General features: G+C 47.5%; 1 protein-coding gene across 2 annotated transcripts in view; it reads right to left on the reverse strand.

The window, feature by feature from the left end:
* Positions 1 to 21,236, reverse strand: part of MN1 (MN1 proto-oncogene, transcriptional regulator) — an 82,554-nt gene that overhangs the window by 45,137 nt on the left and 16,181 nt on the right. The window contains exon 2 of one of the 2 annotated variants that reach the window (XM_053993873.1): positions 2,793 to 7,814. The exons of the other annotated variant lie outside the window; for it this stretch is intronic. Coding sequence (XP_053849848.1) covers positions 7,627 to 7,814 — 188 coding nt within the window. The 3' untranslated portion in view covers positions 2,793 to 7,626. Of the gene's footprint in view, positions 1 to 2,792; positions 7,815 to 21,236 lie in introns of those variants that run through there. 2 annotated transcript variants of the gene reach the window in all.

The raw sequence follows: 21,236 nt of genomic DNA on the forward strand, positions 1-21,236 counted from the left end.
GGGGTGGGGGGAAGAAAGGGGGAAGGGAGACAGGGGCATTTTGCAGAGGATAAAAGGAAATTGAGAAAAGTTCCCACCTCCTGAAGCTCAGCCCTGAATATTCTCCATCAGTTAACCCCAAAGCAGGAGGATGTTTTGGCAGAGCATGAGCCCTCATAACATCAAACTTCTCAGCCTCCTTCGAGGTAGAGGCTGAAATGAGTGTCTCAATATCACACTTGGGGTGACATTCCAACAGCTCCTTTGTCTGTGGACTGCTAACAGAAACCCCTAAGAGGACACAGCAACCATTCACCAGGGCTCCTCCTCTGTTCCTTGTTTCACAGGTGTGACACAAGCACGATCTAAAAGGAAATAATAGGGTTCAGCAATGGTGACATGGTGACACGTGTCCATGGCCAAGTGAGAACGCAAAGGAGCCACAGATCCCACCTCCCATATCCCACCACATGCTGATCCAAGACCAGGGACCCCCAAGGTCCTGTCAGAGCACCCCTGGCACCTCCCACCCAGGCTTGGCAAGGGCCCAAACCCACTGCTACCTGCCAGTGCTGGAAATAGGCAGCCGTGGATCCCCTTCCACCATCTCGAACATCATCCCCACTCCACAGCTGGAATAAAGGGATGTTTGGTTGGTTGCTTTGATTATTTTTCACTAAAAGGTTAAGGCCTCCCACTACTCTGTCCATTTTGGTTGTGCTGGTCAGAGCTCTGAGCATTAGAAAACAGGGCACAACCCTGCTCTAATGAACCAAAGATGACCTTCATGATTTTCTTCAGGTCTTATCACCTCCACTTCCTGCACTGTCATTAATGAGCTCTGCCAACATCTCAGAAAGGAGAGCTTAGAAGAGACATCACCCCCATCCACTCCTCTGCCCTCTAGGCACAGCCTTACAGAGCTCACCTGAGCAGAGAGTTTTTAAACATTTTACAAGCAAAATATATGTGATGTTATTGGCTATAATGCTAAACTGCTGGGGGAGCTACAAATTGTCTCCCAGGCAGGAGAGGAACCACTTCAGGCATATGACCTAGGGACTTCCAGAAATACTCGATTTTAAAAGAAACCCATTATAATGGGATTCTATTTTCTAACAACTTTCTCAGCCAAAAGGATGCCATTGACTCAAACTTTCATTCCTGTGTTTATTTACCTTGGTTTTTATGGAGAGAGATGCCTTCTGTCATACTCTCATAGCACCAGCAGCAATCTGCAAGCAGCTTACCCAAACTGTGGGGGAAAAGGGGTTTAAACAACTCTGGAGTCACACACAGGAGCCCCCAAACAGCACTGCAGGAATGTTGGCTGGCGCTGCAGGGGCAGAGCTGCCCAGCAGCCACATGGCATCGTGGTGGCCACGGAGGGGCTGAGCAGATCTCAGCACACGGGATCCAGCTGCGCTGCCGATGGATTCCTGACTGCTGAACATACAATACATATTTACAGAGTCTCCTCCGTGACAGGAATTCCAAAGCCTCATGCAGAAAGTAACTCAAAGGACATAATTAAATCAGTTAAATGGCTTGGGCAAAGAAAGAGATGCAGCTACAGACAGATTTCAACTCTCAGCACAGTCACAGGCCACAGGAAACGATTAGGAGAGCAAGAACTGTAAAAGCCCCAGGACCAACCACTTGCTTTTCTTTACTTAATAAACTATAATCCATGCTTAACTCTGACACAGACCAGGTGAGCCTCTGAGCACAGTGCCCTGGGATGAAGGCGAGTGTTTGAGATAGGCAGGCACCATGCCAGCATCAGCAGAGGTGACATTACCAGGTGACAAGTAAAGCCAGTGTCAAGAGCAGAAATCAAAGACCAGTGAGTTGATTTTCATCTGTTAATGTGATGTGCAGTGAACAGTGAGCTCCTGCTGCCTTTTTGGAAGCAGGAGCTTGGGGCGGAGCATTGCTGGAGCAGGAGGGGCTGCTCCAGCTGCTGGCAGAAGCAAAGGAGCCTTTGCACAGTGGGAGAGCTGGGAGCCAAGAAATGGCCTCGTGTGCTGGAGGAGCCGTGTGAATCCAACCATTAACAGAGCTCGTGGGCAGTTTTACTGAATAACTAGGACAAAGCAGGAGCAGTGCTGTGCAGGGCTGGGGGCTTGGGGAGCTACCCTGGGGGCTGCTCCCACTTCCCAACAGCTCCAGGCATGGTCTGGCCCCTCTGGACAAGCTCCAGTGACCAAGGAGAAAGAAAGACACAGAGAGAGGGCACACAGAGAACAGGACAGCCCCAAGATCCCATGGCAGCATCTGGGCAGAGCTGCACAGACATCTCCACCACCCAGCAGCAAAGAGGGTACCAACCACCTCAGTGCACAGGCAGGGCCTCCATCCTGCAGTGCCTCTGAGGACAGGCTGGGGGTGGTCACCGTGGGAATGAGCAACACCAGAAGCTTTTGCTGCCCAACCAGTCCTCAGTCTCATGGGGGAACTGGGCAGAGAGAAAGGTCTTAATTTTCCATGGGCTTCCCTGCAGAGCAGGGACTGCACAGCTGCAATGAACACTGCGTTTCTTCCTCCCTCAGGATCAAAAATAAGTAAAATTGAAACCCCACCAGTTCTGCTGGGCAGAGGGACGCCACTGATGGCAGAGAGGAATCAGCAAAGCAAAGTGTACCCCAAACCTCCCGGGAGCCCCAGGGAGCCACACATGCCCAGATCATGGGCAAATTTGTACCCATCATAAGGTCCAGGCCTTACCTGAATATGAACAGTATCCATTCACTTCTTCACATCCCTGGGAAAAAGGACTTACTAAAAAAAATCAACAAACCTGGTATGAAATATAGAGTAGCCACCATTAACATCATATTTATTGTTATTTAGTTGCTCAGTAAAACATATACAGATATGTACAATATGCAGGAATACAGAAGACTGCACTTTACATATTTAAAAAAAAGAAAGAAAAATAACACTCAATTTCATGAGCTATCGTCACAGTCTTCCAACCAAGCATTTAGGAAATGAATTTAACAAGAATTAAAAAAAAAAAAAAAGAAAAAAAAAAAGAAAAAAAAAAGATTACAGGATTGCCTAACACACAGCAGAGTCAAGTTTTCATATTTTACATGTGCAATAACATTTTTCAGAAGAGTTTGCTAATGCAGTACGGATTACCAGTGTTTTGAGGTTTCTTTTTTTTTCTTTTCCATGAACCAAATTTAGTACAAAGAAATAATATCCTTTTGCTTAAGGCTGTTTTAAAGCTGTAATATTCTTGGGTAGTGAATAGTGATAAAGTTATAACTGCCGGAAATCAGAACCTGCAGTTTCATCAGTCAGAACCTATGAGCGGATGGACTCAAAGCAACAATTTTAATAGAGAATTTCTAAGACAAAATTAGACTATTTCCTCCATTAGCCTTAAGCATTAAAGAAGAAACAATTCTATAAAAATGGGTTATGCTCTTACACACCATCCCTTGAACAGCTGTGAATCCAGTAGCTGACAAAACCTTACACTGCAGCTTAACAAAAATAAGTCAAATGTACCAGTTTGATTTGTTGTCCCCCCCACCCACCCAGTGCCATTGCTGCTCACCTCATCCCTTCCACCTCCCAAAACTGGAACTTTTTGCCTTACTGGTGGTGCCTGGAAATCCAGTCCCAATCCCAGGTTCCCAAGGGCCAGCCAGCCCCAGAGTGACCATGGAGACCACAGGACCTGCGCAAATCCCCAGGTGATCCAGGTGACAGAATTCTGGTGCTCATCCCCTTCCACCCTCAGACACTGTGAAAACCTTAGCTAAGTAACAAACCTAAAAGCCCCTTACTGATGCTCAAACAGCAGAGAGCAAGTAACCCCAAGAGAATGTGATCTGGAGAAAATTTGCAAAACTATTTAATAAATGAGGCCTATTCTGTCCTTTTTTGGCAAAGAGGTATTTGATCACTCCTCCCAACTGAAATGCAAGGGAAACTTTGCTCAGTCTGCTACAACACCGCAACTTGCAGACTAAGCACAGGGTTTGTTTTAGGGAACACAGAGGGAGCCAGGGCACAGGGCCAGGAGGTGGGGGACGTCCTGGCTCCCCCGACCCAGCCCCGAGGCTGCGTGGGAGCCTCCGGCGCCAGGCGGGCCAGGGAGAATCCCCACGGCAAAAGGCAAAGCCACATTGTAGCTGTTGTTCACAATCCAAAGCAGATTGTGCATCGTCCCACCGCTCTTTGGCTTCTTGTCCAGCTGCCCCCCATCTGGAAGCCATGGAGGACACACAGGCGGGGGGTTTCTCCCAGGCATTTGGGGAACACGTATCTGATAAAATTCTCCCCCTATTGACCCAACTCGGCCGCTGAAGGATGTGATCCTTGGGCATGGGGCTCTGCAGCAAGCAGAGGTCAGATCCCAGTGCAGCTCAGCCCTGCCACTGCTCCCTCAGTCTCCCGCTGCTGTCTGTGCCTCAGTTTCCCTCTCCACAAGATTGCAACTTACCTCTTCCACAACTGGCTTTTACCTACAGCTCCCAAACATGTTTCAGTTGGAATATTATTATTCAGAAAATGACATAATTTCCATTCTTACCATGTCAGGCCATGCTGACACTTTATATGTGTTAAAAAAAACTGATCAGTGCATTCAGTGTGAAATCAATGGAGAAAATGGGTACAATGAAATTACTGCAGGTGCCACCAGCATTGTGACAAAGCTTGAGCCTTCTGTATATGCTGTCAGTACAACATCCCCAGGTGATGAGCAGAACATGATGCCTGTCCTGGTCAGAATGTAGAGAGCTTCTGTTCTGATCTTTGGCAAAAAAGCAACAAAACCCTAAAAGCGCAGGTTTGGTTGGTCCTGGCTAACAGCTGCCTCAAGCAGAGCTCATTCAATCAATATCAAACAGACAGGAGGTCAGCAAGAGGACTGTGTGTGACCATAAGATTCAGTTAAACTCCATGGCCAGTGAGCCCAGCATGCAGCCAGCCACTGCCTCAACTCCTCACTCTGACAGCCCCAACCCTGCACTGCATCCACTGCCCCGAGCAGAGCCAGAGGTGGCCAAGTGCCACAACACCCACGGCTCCACGCTGCATAGCTCAGCACCTGGAGACACAGCCCCTGGCCTCAGGACACCTCCTCACCTCATAGGATTCCACTGATTTTAAAGGAATTGCTTACGCTCTGCATTTCCAGAAAGCAAGTTCCAAGTGGATGAGAACAACACTCCAGGAGAGAAGCACAAGCTGCTGAGATGAGCCAGCAGAACCGGGTGGTGAGACCAAGCCACCACAGCTCCACTCAAACAGGGATTTCTCTTTAAAAGCATCTGAACTCGGTGTTCCCTGACAGGTTCCTTCCCGTGGCACAGGGTGTGCATCCCTGACCTCAGGAAGCCTGAAAAACCTGTTCTCTTCAGTGCAGCAGGAAAAACTAAAAACAAAGCACAAGGCAAGGGACTGCACTCTGAGCAGAAATGTCACCAAACCATGAACCTGGCCAAAATTTTCAGCTGTAAGTGATGGAATGCAGTGACTGGTGTCACCCCAGGGCCCCCTGCTGCAGACTGAGCCCCCCACAGCAGCACACGTGCTCTGCTGACAGGATTTAAAATCAAACATACACTTAGGTAAGCCAGGACTTGAGGAATCACAGGCAAAGAGGCATCTTCTGGAAGGGGGCTGACAGTGATTACTAGGAGATGCTTTACTGGGGATGGTGACATTTTATTGCAGGTGCAGGAGGAGCTCTGCACTCCTGGTTGCACACCCCGACAGAGGTACAGACCATCCCAGCTTTTTGATCCAAACCAAGTGGGTGTGAGGCAGTTCCACAGCCAGTTTGCTCCAGGATGGGCAAAAATCCTCATCCTTGTGGAAGCTCCAGCTTTAATACAAAGTAAAATAATATTGAAAACCAAGATTAAAAACTATCCAAATTTATCCAAAGTCAATTCATTGACCAGACCCATAAATCAATCCATGCATGGTTAATAAGAGCACATTCAAATCACATTTCCAAACACTGTGAGTCTCTCTGAAGCCACATATGACTGAGAGTGAGGATTCCAGACCACCCTTGGCTTTTTAGGCAGAATTTCCTCTCCGTTGGTGTCTACCAAGAATATTACGTCAAAATTAATTAAAGACCCAGCACAATCATCAAAGATAAAATATAAAGCAGTCTTCAACTCTGTCCCTTCAGCAGGGACACATTTGTGAAATCATGAATAAATAACCCTAGAGAGGCCAACCTTTATTTCACAACCAAAACCAAACCCTCTAGTGCTGTTCCTGAGCTCCAGGAGCTGTGGGAGGTGAGCTGCAGGCGCGGGGGCAGGACGGGGCCACTCCTGGGCACAGGGACACACAAATAATGGACAGTGTGACGTAAAACCACTGGAGAATCAGCCCATCGTGTCAGTCGTGGGTTTATCTGGTTTGCTTCCAACTTTCGTCTCAAATGAGCATTATCTAGCCCGAGCAGGAAAGTATGGCTTTCCTTTTATTCTGTGCATCCAGCAACGCTGCTCTTCAGTGCGTGGCAGAAACGGGGCCTTGAATGAGTGTGGGGGATTCTCACACCAGGTCTCCCTGCCCTGGCAGATTAGGAAATGCCACCCCTGGGCCCACAGCCCCCTGCATCTTCCAACCTGGGCCATCCCTGACCCCTGCCACTGCACTGAGACATGGGACCTGTTGTGGCAGGGGCTGGGGCACCTCCAGGCGAGTGCAGGGGACACTGGACCTGCTGCCAATCAACAGCATCTTTCTACAGTTTAAAATGGGCAAAAAATGGGCAGGGTGCAGGGGATTTTATTCTCCACTATTGATAAAGTGGGAACTGCAGGAGCACCACTGGGCCCAGGCAAGCAAGAAGGAGCCTGGGCCTTTGGAGGAGGAGATAATGATTATTAAACTTATTCAAAAAAACCTCTCCATACCCTCCCTGCTGTGCCTGAACCAGCCCATTCATGACAGAGCTCCATCCCAGGGCTACGCCCAGGTACACAGAGGAAGAGCATCCTGGCCTCACCAGGAGGCACAGAGCAAAATGAGGCTGAAAGCAGAGCCTCATTCTCTCAGGAAAGGGCAGGTCCATGCCTGAACATTCAACAGAGCATCAACTGCTTGGTTTGCATGAGACTGGCAAAAGCTGGGTGTCACTATAACGTATGATTTAATGCTGACCATTTCGCTTTCACTGGTGTTTATTCCTGAACTGCTGCTTCTCAGGATCACCATCCTAATAAGCACTGAACAAAGCAAAACAAAACGAAACAAAAAAAAAAAAAAAAAAGAAAAAGAAAAACAAAGCAAATGAGGAAGAAAAGGAGGGGGAGGAGGAAGAGGAGAATCTTTGTCTTATTATGACATACGTGACTTGGACACACACTGAGATGAAAAAGGAAAAGGCCTCATCTATAAATGTATGCCAAGGTTACAGAATAATGGGAAAAAGTGGTCTAGCAGGAAAATCTTAAGCAAAAGTGTGCTAACTGCAGAAGGGTTAACACTGGTAACATACTGTGGCAGAAGATTAAAAAAAAGTTGAGGTTTACTTTAAATTAACCCTTTCCAGTCCATATGCCACTAAGCAGGTACCAACCTAGAAAAATAGTCCACCTAGCAGTAGCGGCCCTTTGAAATTAAAAAAAGAAAAAAAATAATAATTTCTTTTGTTCAAGTCAGGGCAGCCACAAAAGTCCCGAATCTGTTGGAGATGTCCGAGTGCAGGGACCTCCACGTCGGCACCGCAGTCCGGCCCTTCGCCTCGCCCACGTCGTCCGTGCAGTGGACCGAGAGGCACTGCAGGTGGGTGCCCGTCTGCGCCGCCGCCGCCGAGGGCTTGCTCGGGGGAAGGTCGTGGGCTGGAAAGGGTTCACAGAGAGAGGTTAGGAGACCCGTGACAGCAACCCCATCAACTCACAGCCTGCCAGTGGTGTTGCCACACCCTCTCCCCACGCCCCTCTCCTGCATCTCCGGCTTGGAGGATGCCGTGCCACCACCACCGAGTCACCACCAAAGGTATGGCTCCCCCTCCCCAGCCCGAGCTCCCGTGGCTGGTTGTTCACCAGGCCAGAAGAACACCACCTGAGAGAAACCAGCAACGTGTCTGAATGCCAGGGATGGACCTGGGACCGATGAGTGTGTCCTAGACCGCAGCACAATCGGGAACTTTCCTTCCCCGCACACCCTCTGCTGCTGGAAACGGATGCTGAGACACCACCAAGCAGGAAGCCAGCCCCGAACGCTCCGTGCCCTCGTGGTCAGTCCCAGCATTGGTCTCCCTCTTCCCCTCTTTTAATGGAGCACCGTGATAACATTTTTCTTAAAATTTCGTTCATTTTAGGACTTGGTATGATCTTTAGCTATCATTAGTTTCTGTTAACCACAGAAATGTAAGACTTTATTTGAAACATCCTAAACAATGTCCACAGGCCTTTTTCCTCCAGCTTTTACAGTTAATGTGAAGAGTAGCTAAAATGGGTAGAACATGACAAAGATGCCAAAAAACAGCTGTAAATATTTTAACATCTCAGGACTTCCCCTCCCATCACCTTTCTCCTATTCCACAGAGCTAAGCAGTGTAGGGATACCACACTTCATGGGGCAACTCATATTACTTTCACTGAACCTCCTGCTATACCAGAAACAAAACCAGAACTGAACAGCTTGTTACACAATCACAATGATGTTAAAAAATTATGCTAAACTAGCCTGGAAGTCCCTGGTTTAAACTGGAAAAGGCTATCAATGCTTGATTATCACAGGATGTCAGAGATGCTCATATCAAAAACAGTATAACATCACACAGGAACTACCAAGAATCTGAGGACAAGATGCCATAAATGCTGGGAGAAGGAACCAGGCTCCAGAGCAGCACTGCTGCCTGCTCAGCCCTGTGTCAGTGCTGCAAAGTGCAAAATCCACAGAGAGTTCCACTGCACACCTCAGAGATGGGCCCTGCTCTTGCTTTTCTCCAGGCACCATCCTGTGCTGCTCCAGTGGAGCATCCAGCAGCAGCAGGGCAAAGGTGCTCACACGATCTACACCCAAACGGATTCCAGCTCCCTGCAGCTGGGGTTGGGTGGTTTTAGTCAGTTTTGATGAACAGGCAGCACTGAGGGGCTGAGCAGAAGCACAGAGCGGAGGCTGCTGGACAATACCTGAAGTTCTGGCAGGCAACGAGGTGTTGGCACAGATCCCTTCCCAGCATGTGGAGCTTTTATTCTTTTTTCTTGTCACCCCTGAGCCCTACAGCTTTGGGAAAATCACAGGGCAAAAACCCCAAACTCCCTGAATAACTGCTATTTGACCAGGTGTTCAATTTAAGTTACTGTCCAGAATGCAAGTATACCTAAGACATTTTTTATTTATAAAATATTCAAAACTCAGATGGGATTGTGCAGAAAACTGTGAACAGGAAATGTTTTCCTTACTTGTATTTGTTCACAAGACATGCAGTACCCACTGTTTTTATTCTTAGGTCTCCCTGACTGCACAGGACATGCTGGGCTCGGCACAGGAAGAGCCAGCGCCTCGAGATTAGTCCTTGTGACAGCAGCTCTCTTCCTCTCCTGCAGAGAAAGAGGAAAGAGTCCCACAGCTGAACTGCTGCCACAAGGGGCCCAGGGGTCCCAGCAGTGTTTCTACAAGGGCTGCAGGAGACCCCCAATAGCCGAGGCAAAGGTGGCACATTCCCAGGCTGGGATCAGAGCCAGAGCTCCCCTGCTCCAGCTGTGCAGGCACCCCAACACCTAGAACAGAGCTGGTCCTCAGCAACGACTATGTGAACAAGTTCATGTGCCACAAGAAATTAGAGAATTAAAAATTAGGCTTATTTGTTTGCAAATCAGCAAATTGTTTCTAAGCCATTTGCTGTGGATAAAATTCATAAGCAAACTACTGATAAAGAAATCAAAGCAAAATCCCACACAGAAGATTCCTTAGCTTGAGAGGAAAACTCAAGTACAAGAGGTGAGCAGGAACTGAGCCTCAGCTTGCAAAGCCAACACTGACTGACACTGCTCACCATGGGACACCACTGTGGGAGCTCCAGCTCTCCTGTCTGTCGTTAACAAGCACAAAAAATGACGTATTCAAATCCAAAACAAAGAGAGCTCGCAGCAAAGCTTGCACTGGCACAAGAATTCTTAAAGCCAATCTGGATGGAAATTTTCAGTGCAATTTACTTTTTTCCAGTATTTCTGTCTTGACAAAAGTATGATGCTTTCCAGGAAAAAAACCTTTGTAGCAAAAAACTGAAGTTGTGCCGATCCACCTGGTAAGAATTATGTTCTTAAGCACGAGATACTGCCTGATGCTTGTGCAGAACAGTAACACTCTCCCAGCAGACCTGTTTCACCAGCCATCCTGTTTGCCTCCTCCCTCACAGCCACGGTGTCCTGGCACTCCCCAGCCACAATGTCCACGGTCCAGAGCAGTTCTGGTAGCTGAGATGGACGTGACTCGGCACGTTAAAATTAGTCAGGTAATGCAAGATGGTGTCACCACATCATTGCCTCACAGCTGCCAAGTTCCAGATAAATCATTGTCAGTCATGAAGTACCTCACTGAAAGCACGGAATTTTCAAACAAATTATCTTTAAGCTGCACAACTGCCTCTATTAGCAACCAGTGCAAGAAATTTGAGTTATTAAAAAAAGCAGTACACTTCTCATAAGGGCCATCCTCCACACCCAAGATCTTGAGATGGTGTGGGTGGAGACTTCCCTTCCAAACCAAAGGACATGACACAGAACCCAGGACCGACAAAAGCACAATCACCCTGTGCAAAGAACAGTGTGTGCCACTTGGAAACAGCAAATGCTGAAGGCAGGGGTAAGAAATCAAACATCATATTGTCATGTTCACGTGAAAGGCATGAAACTCAAACGGTAAAGTGACCAAAGACCAAAAGAAGTCTGGAAAACACTCCCTCGTGATGGTGTCCTTCCCCATTGTTGTTGGTGATGCTGTGGTGGTCTCAAGAGCCAGTTTGCTTTTAGGTAAGAGCTTCTGACCAAGCTTTACCTAGCCAAACACATTTCAGCCATTCAGCCCCAGACAAACAGCGAGAAGAGAGCGTCCAGCCAGGCTCCCCAGCCTCTCTCCAGGCCCGACCCTCTGCTCTGACCTTGCACATTTAGGAAGCTGCTCTTTCGTTCTGCTCTACTTTGCAAAGGCACACAGCCTTCAAAAAGAAAAGGTTGCTGTTTGTTTGTTTGTTTACACAGCATTAATGACAGCGTGGTGACTAACCCAGGAGCCTGGCCAGCAGCGTTGGAGCCTGCAGCTGGGACACAGGAAGAGAACCAGGAGTTCTGCACCACAAAAAAAAAAATCAATACACACACTACAGACTGCTTTTCCACATCAGCTCAGGAAAAGCACATTTCTTTAGTGAGGTTAGACCCTGGCATTCACCTTACTCTGCAGACAGCATGTGTACACACCTTCAGCCCCTCCAGCTTCCTTCTCCCTTTTTCATGAGACCCTGAGCAGTTAAGCTGCTCAATATAAAGCCTCTTTTGTCCCGTAGCATCTTCTTATGCATTATGAAAAACAAATTTGTTCTCTTTACTGTGACAACCCCCCGAGCAGTGTGCAAACCCAGAGGTGTCCCAATTTTTAAGTAATCCCATTTAAGACGAGTTCACCTGCACAGCTACCACACATTGAGTGCATCTTCTTGTCAGCAAGGAGGCTAATTGAGGGAGGGCTGGTGTAGCCAAGGCAACTGCAGATGCTATGCTGAGATACCAGGAGCTGATGCTGCTCTTCAGGTGCTGCTTATGCCATCCTTCTCATTTTTGCCAGAATCACCACCAACAAAAGGACAGAAAGCAGTGAGACACAGGAGCAAGAGCACAGACACAGTCTGGTAGGGGTCTGGTTGGGAGTGGGTTCCACTCCACATTTCAGCATTCCTTCGAGATTGAAGTGACAAACAGGAGGTGAAGATCCCTAGAATGGCTCCTTGCCCCAGGGCTCATCCCTTACACTTCTTCACCGCTCTGACACAGCCTCAGCCGCCCGCGCTGCCCAGGGTCCGGCTGCCCGGCACAGCACGGCCCCGCCGCCGCCCTCGATGGCCAGCCAAGCGTGAAGGCCCTGGATTGCTACTGATCTTGTTCAGGCTGAATCTGAGGATTTGGCCAATAACACCATATTCCCTGATCAGAGATCTGTTTCCCCTCTACCATCTGATAACCGCTCTTAAAGGACGCGTTAATGGGCTTCCGTTCACTCCGTGCCCGTTAAGCAGAGGCCAAGCTACCATAAGAGGGAATAGATTTGAGTAATGATCCCTTATGAGGCAGCAAACCTACATATAGTGTTTAAAATTATTCCCTTAGGACAAGATGTTTTTCACCAAATCTCCCACATGACAGTTTGACATATTGGTTCAGGCACATAGCTCTGCATTTGTACACAGCACAGAAGCATCTCTTTTCAGTTTTTGAGAAAAATAAGGTCTGAAAACATTTCATGTTTCCCTGGACACTGGACCTAGTCTCCACAGATTAATTTTTTCCTGAAATTGTATTTTTAAAAATTTATTTTTAAACACAACTAGTTCATTAGTGTTGATAAACAAATGAGCCATCTCCTTCCTCACCTCTGCAGCACCGACAAAATCCTTGACAAAGGCATTTTCTTGACCCTGAAATACAAGGAGGCAAGGCTTGCATTTGTTCCTAGACACAAACATGGCACCTGCCACCTGCTTACATCATAAACCCGCACCACTTTCAGGTGCTTTCACCCCTGACAACCTGTGCCTGCTTTGGGCTGGATGTCTCTGCTGTTCCCAATGCTTGGAGGGCACAGGCACAGACTGCCTCTTGGCCCAGACTGGCAGCACACAGCTCTGCTGGCACTCAAGGAAAAGCCCCAACTACCCATTACTAGAACATTCCTCGTAATTTGATTTTACTTCTTCATCTATTCTGTGTGATCCCCGCCCATAAGACACTTAAAGATGATGTTCTCCCCTGCTGCTCTCTGCTCTGTATGCACAGAATTCAGTGTTGGTGGTTAAAGTGAACAACTGATGCCAAGGACTCGTCAGGACGAGCTCAGCGGAAATGGGGACAGGTGACTGCTCACGTTGCTGACCAGAAGCACTCAGCAGAGACACCCCAGCTCCAGGGTATCGGCCACATTTCACTCCATGACATTTCAAGAAGCCATTTGGCTTGGTCAGCCCCTCAATTTATTGTCAAGGCCCAGCCAGCTGAGCGCTCTTTGAGAGCCTTTCTCACGGAAGGAGGAAGGGCTCTTCATCAAACATGCGTGCACAGTGCTGAGCACCCTCCCACAGCACTCGTATATCCTGCAAACCAGGATTAAAGCTCTGACTTTGCTGCAATACACACAAGACTCACCCAAAGGCATGGCACGCCCAGGCTAACACACAGTCTGTTCACCCTTAATGCTGCTTGCTGCCCACCCCTTCAACAGCCCATCAGCTCTGGCAGCATCCTCTGGTCCTCACAGGCCCTTCCTCCACAGACAGCTTGATTAATTGGAGATGCCTGAGGCTCTAAAGGGAGCATGTATCAGCCCATGCTGCAGAGATGTTTATTTTGTTTTCAGTGGTCTCCAAGCTGGCAAGGGGCTCCATAAGAGCTTGCTGCTTGCACAGAATTCAGCTAACAGGAGACACACAGTGCTTGCTGCAAATATATATTTTTCTTTTTTCTCCCTTGACCTCTTTTCCTGCTCCTGTTTTCACCAGGAGCAATGGAAGGATGTGCACGCCACGACAGGGAGGCTGCCCAAACCCACAGCAACATTAAGAGTTTGCTGTCAGGCTGTAGGGTTACAGTCAGACTGTGAGCCACATGCTCACAGAAAGAAACAAAAGAAACAAAAGAAAAAATGTGAAGTAGGAAAAATGCTAACCCTATCAATGGAAAAGGCAGCACTCATCTTACATGTAGCATGACCTTGAAGACACAGAATGAAGGATGTGTGGATGTGAGGACAATGACGTTGCTGTTGTAAAATCTGCCTTCTCTCCACTGTGCCAGGAGGAGACAAGAGATGGGGAACACATTGCTCCCCACCTTGCTGCCACTGCCCAGCAGGAGAGCAACACATCAACATGGCTCCACAGGCAAGTGTGAAACTGCCTACACCTATTTATTTCTCTGGAGGCTACTGTTAAATCACTGTTTTCCAGCTCTATGACTCTCCAAGAAGAAAGGTAAGCTCTGCATCCCTGGAGAAGCCAGAAGCTCTGGGCCTTGGGATGGCCACAGGAACAACGGACTGTTTCTAACTCATATCCTTCCTCTCTTTTGGCTACCTTCAGTTCCTCTTTTCAGTTTAACACACTGACTCTCAGGCTGGATTCCCTGCAAAACACAAACCACAGAGGGGGGTCCTGCCTACCCTCCTGGTGAAGTGGCTGATGCTGGGGTTTGGTTCTCACAGAACAAAAGACCATTCTGGCAAACCAGGTCCCAGCCCCAGCTGCAGTGCTGCTGTTTGCCAGTCTGGTCCTGCCTACCCCATGCAGGTGTACCACTGCTTGTCTGTGACAGCCACAGAAAGCTGAGCTTCCAGCCAGGGCCTAACCCAACCTCACGGCTCCAAACAGCTGGTCAGCTCTGGTGCCATCACCAGCACTGTGCTCTCCTCAGCTCTGCACAGTGTGAGAACTGTGGCCCTGCCCAAGCAAGGAAAACTGGCATTAAAAATCAAACCAAACCAACCACCAACAACAGTCAGACAATGTCTGGACACTTCCAACAGAAAATAAAGGTGAGTCCAGCAACTGCAGCCCATTCCAGCACACCCGACTCGACGCTCACAACATCCACGTGCTGCCATCCAACACCAGTGAAGCCTCGGGGAGCTCCAAGTTATTTTCCAGGGTCTGTTGTTCAAAATACCTGAACACTTCTGTTCATCTCTGAAAGGTGTGAACTGCCTAAGCCCCACCCACCAGCTCCATCACACTGACACTCAGACCTGGCACTGGGAAGAGGGTACAACCAGCTTCTCTCACATAATCCCTCCTTCCGAAGGGCTGTGGCTGTCTCAGACATGTCCCTGCTGCCCCTGAATCCAGCCCCCAATGTGAGATCACCTCCATGGCAGGAAAAATATTGGCTGACTGAACCTGTGTTTTCCATTCTGCTGGCATACATCACCTGCTTGCACTAACGAAATGCTCTGAGCCTATTTTCACCAAGAATGACAAATGACACATCCGTGATGAGTAAGGAAATGCTGGGTTTTGCTTTCAAATTTATTTCATATGTACGCAAACTATCACATGACAGTTTTACACACAGCTCCAGCCCATGCAAAACCCATCTCTTGACTGCCAGAACGCAGAAGCAAACAAAAGATTTCCAATAAAATCCAAAGTGGAATTTTCTGATTGCACAGAAATCACATGAAATCGTTCAGTAAGCTCTCACTTAAATAAAACCAGTTCTGGACACTGTCTAGTATTGTTTCAGGACAGGCCAAAATTGAAAAAAGATGCTACTTAAGCATTCTGCATTAAATCACTACCTGGACATTCCAAAAATAAGGTAAAATGCCCACTTCCATGAGCAAGGGAAGGAGCATACCAATGGATTTCTAAAGGCAGTGAATAGTTCATGATTATGCACAGAGCAAACAGAAAGAGAAACACGTAAATTCCAGCACTCCACCAGGTTTGTGCAAGAGCTTTGACACAATTGCACAATTGTGTGGGGGGGAAATAGATATTACAGTAATAAATAGGATATTTAAGCCCTGCAGATCTTACATGGAAAACTATTTTCCTTAAGTGAAAACAGAATTAAAGATTCTCTTCAAAGAACTTTGTTTGTAGTCATTAAGTTTCAGGATGCAAATTAAATGAGCACTTGTTAGCCAAGCAAAAGAAGGGAATTAGCTCTGAAATATTATCAGTCTCTTGTGAGGCTCAGATACACTTGGCTGAAGACTTTTAGGTGTTTCGTTGCCTTGCTCCCCAAGAGCTCCCCAAGGACCTCTGTTCTCACATCCCAGAGCCACATCTGCATCCAGCCTGGCTGCCAGGGCTGGGACAGGGATCTGCTTGGTCCCTCTGTCTCCTCCCTGGCTCTGCCTGCAGCTCCCAGAGGTGCCTCTGCCCCATCTATAACTCACAATTACGAGAGACCGTAACACAAAACTGCCACAGGCAAAGTCAATCCCTCCCAGGGGTCTCACACATCTGAGGCTCCTGCACACCAAGAAACGGTGATCATGTGCAGTAATGCTTGGGGTTAAACCACACAAGTTCAAGGATATCCCTGAAAACACAGTGGGAGTTTACCAAAGGCTAACATTAGTGAAAAGAACCAGCATCAAGGATCATTAGCTCTTTTATGCCATTTATTTATAGCCTACCTTGAAATACATCCTATTTCTCTTTAGGACACCTCCAGCTGAAGTTTGGTGTCTCAGGGGTGAATGAGGAGACTTTGGGAAACAGCATTCATGAAAACAAAAGGTGTTCAAGCAATTTTACCACTCACAGATCAAGAGAAAAGAAGACCAGAGACCTCAGGTCAGAGCTGGCACTTGCAGAGACACAGTTCAGAGATGGACAGAACAGGCTGAACAGGGCTCTAAGCACCTGGTCTAGTGAAAGGTGACCCTGCCCATGGCAGGGGTGTGGAACAAGATGAGTTTTCAGGTCTCTCCCTGCCCAAACCATTCTGTGATGCTATGGGGCACTCCTTGACCTGCTCTGTGCTCAGCAGCACCAGCTGCTTGACACCTGACACTCCAAAAACAGGGGGTTCCAAATCACTGCTTGCAAGTCCTTTGCAAGAAATTCACAGGCAAATTCTGCAAGAAATAACTATCTGCAGAAATAACTATAAAAAGCAGAATTGTCAGGAGGCCTGAGCTTCTTAAAGAAGGGTCAAAATCTCTGCTGGAAAATATTTAAGTGCTGGCAAATCAGATTGAGAGCTGATACTATCACCTTCTGGGCAAATTCTTGCTACATCTCTTCTGAAAAAAAAAAAATCCCAAATTCTGGTATACCCTAAATTTTGACTACAGAAAGAGATAGAAATGTTGTCATATAATGGATTTGGCATACCCAGAAACATCCCCTAAAGCAACAATAAGGTGTTGTGATTGAGCTGGGGCCCAGAAGTCTGATAGAGGAACAGAGTTTGATTGAACAGCATGTTTAAAAATTAAATCTATCTGAAGGGAAAGAAAAAAAATCATTAGAAGAAATGCACAACCAAATGAGGAGCAATGGCAGTGAGGGAAATTCAGCATTAAAAAAAAACACACAGAGAAACCTGGCATTCTTAGGTATGGCTGTAAGTGCCACTATTAGGATAAGAAAAATATAAGCTCATCTTTTACTTCCAATTGTCACATCACTGTGGAGAGTCTTCATGAAATTCTCAGAATAGCAACGAATCAGGAGCAAACAGCTGTTCAAGCACGAAAGTCACAGGTAGACAGACTTTCCTTGCTTCAACAAAAAATTAACTCTAAAGTTTCACAGGCCAGTAAATCAACAAAATGGGCCTGTACAACACAGGACAGAACAGTCTCATCTTCCAGCCCAAAGCTGATATATGGGCCTGTGTTCTCCTTCCGGCCATATGCTCACGTGATTTATGACCCACAACAATTTCAATACTCCCAGAAAATGAAAGAACAGCAGACAATTAGTTCATCCCACTACGCTGGGGGTTGTGTGGGCTCTGCCCTGCAGCACCTCCCCAGGGAGTGGGGGCCAGCAGCCCCAGTTGCTCCTGTCAAGGGCAGGGGAGGAACACGGGGCTGAGCAGCACCCAAGCACTGGCATAGGGAGCACAGCACATCCCCAAGACTTCACTGCATGGAGCAGCCCACAGGAACACCAAGAGAGATGCAGAAGGACTTCTAACCAGGGCATGGAGTAGCAAGACAAGAGGGAATGTCCTCCCTCTGAGAAAGGGCAGGATTAGATTGGATATTGGGAAGAAATTATTTACTCGGTGAGTACTGAAGCACCGGCACAGGTTGCTCAGAGAAGCTGTGCCTGCCCTATCCCTGCAAGTGTTCCAAGGCCAGACTGGATGGAGCTTGGAGCAACCTGGTCTAGTGAAAGGCATCCCTGCCCACAGCTGGAATGAGCTGGAATGAGATGACCCTTCCAACCCAATTCTCTGATTCTCTTCTGTGATTCATTCCTATCCCGTCCGTAACTACGGCTGTTTGTGACCACTGCTGTTAACCTGGTCTAGATCTGGTCAGTGCAGCAGTACAGACCATCCCACTAGCAGGGCGTAAGGACATTGAAATCTCTGCCTGCAGCTGTCCCAGGCAGGGCACTGGCTGCAAGGCAAACACTGTCAAACCAGGCAGGATTCAGCTCTGCAGCACCTGCTTTGCTGCCACAACACAAATGCAAAGGCATCACCAAACAAACAAACAAACAAAATCCTCCACCCCACCCGGAATTAGGCTTTTCCCTTGCACACGTGGGGTGAAGTGCAAGTTCAACAGCTTGACTCATACAGCCAAAGCTTCACCCAACCCCAGCCACCATGGCAGTGTCAGCTGGGGCTGATGCACTTGTGAACCACCAGAGCACACAGCTGAGAGCCTGTGAGATACCAAGTCTATTGACACAACATCAAAATTGTTTTTTTCTGAAGCCAAGGGTATCCAGACTGCTCTTTAGCTAACTTCTGAATGACAAACCCAAGTCACGTGTCTACTCAAAGGCATGTCTCTGAGCAGCAGCTTCATGCCCTCCATGGATGAACATTTTGTCCACTGGGAAATGTGCCAAACAACTCAGGTATCCATAACAGTACTGCAATGAATTCTGCTATCTACCATCCTCCTCAGGTCTGGATCCACACAGCTTCATCCCCCAGGCAGCAGAGCTGCCAAGGCAGAAGGGCCAGCAAGGCTTCAACAAGAGGGTGAGCAAAATGGCAGCAGGAGCACCCATTACCCACAGGAGTGCAAGGATAGAGGGATGGAGTCTGAGCTCAGTGTCTTAATGCACCCGCCTTACCTCCCTTCCTGCAGGTCTTAAGCAGAAGGCAGCCGTGCTGAAGGAGTTAATCTTGCCTGGAACAACCTATCTCCGGTTTCTCAGAAACTCCAAGGCTGCAGAGCTGGGCTTTCTGCTCCCTGCCTGCTCCTGCCTGCCCTGCCTGCAGCCTGACCCCTGACATTTCCACTCAGCTTCTCCCTGGCATGGAAAACTTAACCATACACAAACAAACAGGTTGGGAGGACAGATAAATGGAACAGAGGAGGAGAAAGGGAAGATTGCTCAGATTCCTTGTCAAGGCCCTGATTAAATAACAGCAGCAGCACCAGACATGGGTGAGGGGCTGGTATTTATCAGTAAACCCTGAAGTCTACAGCGAGACATCTCTGTTTAATTAATCCTGAAAGGGTCCCTTCCCCCTTCTACTTCCTAGGGAGGTTTTGAGGATCTGCAAGTTTAAAGACAGAACGAATCCTTTTTAGCTCTTTCCTTACAAAACACAGTCAGGATTTACTAATTCTGTGGCAATGGCTTCCATTGCATGGACACATGCAGGCAACCCCCAACGAGGGAGCATCTTGGATTCAGTCATACCTCTGAGGCAATACACCCATCATGTGACAGCTTTAGAGTGACCAGCTGGAAGCCTGCACACACGTAATCACAACCAGGTGTGGATCTGCAGATCTCACCTGGACTCTTCTGCCATTCTTACACAATACCCATTTCCCAAGGAATAAGCCTCTTCAGTGCCTGATGCAGTTCTAGTGTCACCCATTTTTGTACAGTTTTCCCATGGTGGCATCAACATCACCCAGCAATGGAAGAGACTGCACATATACATAAAGCAAGACAACTGCAAATGCTCTTCCCACTGGGCTTTCACATAGCTTGAGGAGGCTCAGGAGGACCTTCCAAGGCACTTTCCATTTCAGGAGGTCCCCTGCCCTTTGATCCAAGGTGAACACTGTAGTAGTGTGGAACACCAGAGTTTGAGCCATCAGCCTTGAAGGGCCACAAAGCTGGAAAGCCCCTCCACACCTCAGCAGCAGAACGAGAGGAGCTCTGCTTCCAGGGTGCCTTCATCCCACCACAATGCTCAGAGAGCTGTAAGGTCTCTGAGGGTTGTAACAGCAATGGAAACTCTGGATCCTAGAGAGTGGACAGACTACCAAATCCCTAAACAGCTTCCAACAGAAGAGGCCTCAGCAAGCACTTCCCAAGGCTCAACATCAGTCCTCAACAGGGAGGGTCTGGCAGAAGTGCTCAGGCCCCCAGGGCAACCACCTTAACCACCATTCACCCAACCATCCATCCAAGCAACCATCCAAGTGATGGTAGAATTACAGAGATAATTTTTGTTGTATGGTGTAATTTGCAAAAAGAGAAAATAAAAAAGTAGCAGAAAATCTGTGTAGTAATGACTTCTGGTCCAATAGGAAGCAAAGGGGTTGGGGAAAGGGAAAATTTAAAAGTCTAAGTTCAAATTGTATAATAAATCTGTAATTCACATCAGCTTTATAAAATTCTCAGGAAAATACAAAGTCAAAACCAGTTATTTTCTTGAGGATCTATGTTCTTAAATACCTGGTTTCAACATAATCTCTTTTTAAAGAAGTACTGGGATGGGGGATGAACTGTGAGGAACTGAAAAAGGTCTCTGCCTACCCCAAAAAAAATCATTATGCAATGACAAGAGACAATCCAGTCTATAATCAAATACAGAATCCTGACACGTTCAAAGAGAAAATTATTGTAACAACAGTGACTTTGAAGATGAGAAGGGTTTTTTTTTGATTGAAACAATGGCCATCAAGATTTTTACTGCAGCAGCCAATGTTTAAATGCATTACTCAGCATGCCAAGTGCCTGCAGATACACTGAGCACCAACAGCAAAAAAACATGAAAAAATAAAAATAAACCTAAGTGACACCTAAGAAAGTCCTACCTGAAGTGGAACCAGGCAATGCCCTCTGAGTGTGAACCACTCACACCAGGGAGCAAACACTTCTACTGATGGGCATGTCCCAGGGAGTGAAGTTTTACAGAAGAGCCAGTGTCCCATTAATACAAAACTTGCAAGTTACAAGGCACTACACTAAAGTATTTAAATTTTCAACATTTGCTTCCAGGGAATTGCATATTTGGCTCTAAAAGTCGTGATCTGCACTCTTTGCTGAACTAGTGTGATTCACAGAAAATGAATCACAAAAGGCAAGTTTGGTGACTAAAAAAACCAGCTGCTCTGTAATGCACCTAACGAGCAGTATCGCATTTGCTGCTGTT

Source organism: Vidua macroura, chromosome 18 (genome assembly GCF_024509145.1).
Source record: "Vidua macroura isolate BioBank_ID:100142 chromosome 18, ASM2450914v1, whole genome shotgun sequence".
Taxonomy (NCBI): domain Eukaryota; kingdom Metazoa; phylum Chordata; class Aves; order Passeriformes; family Viduidae; genus Vidua; species Vidua macroura.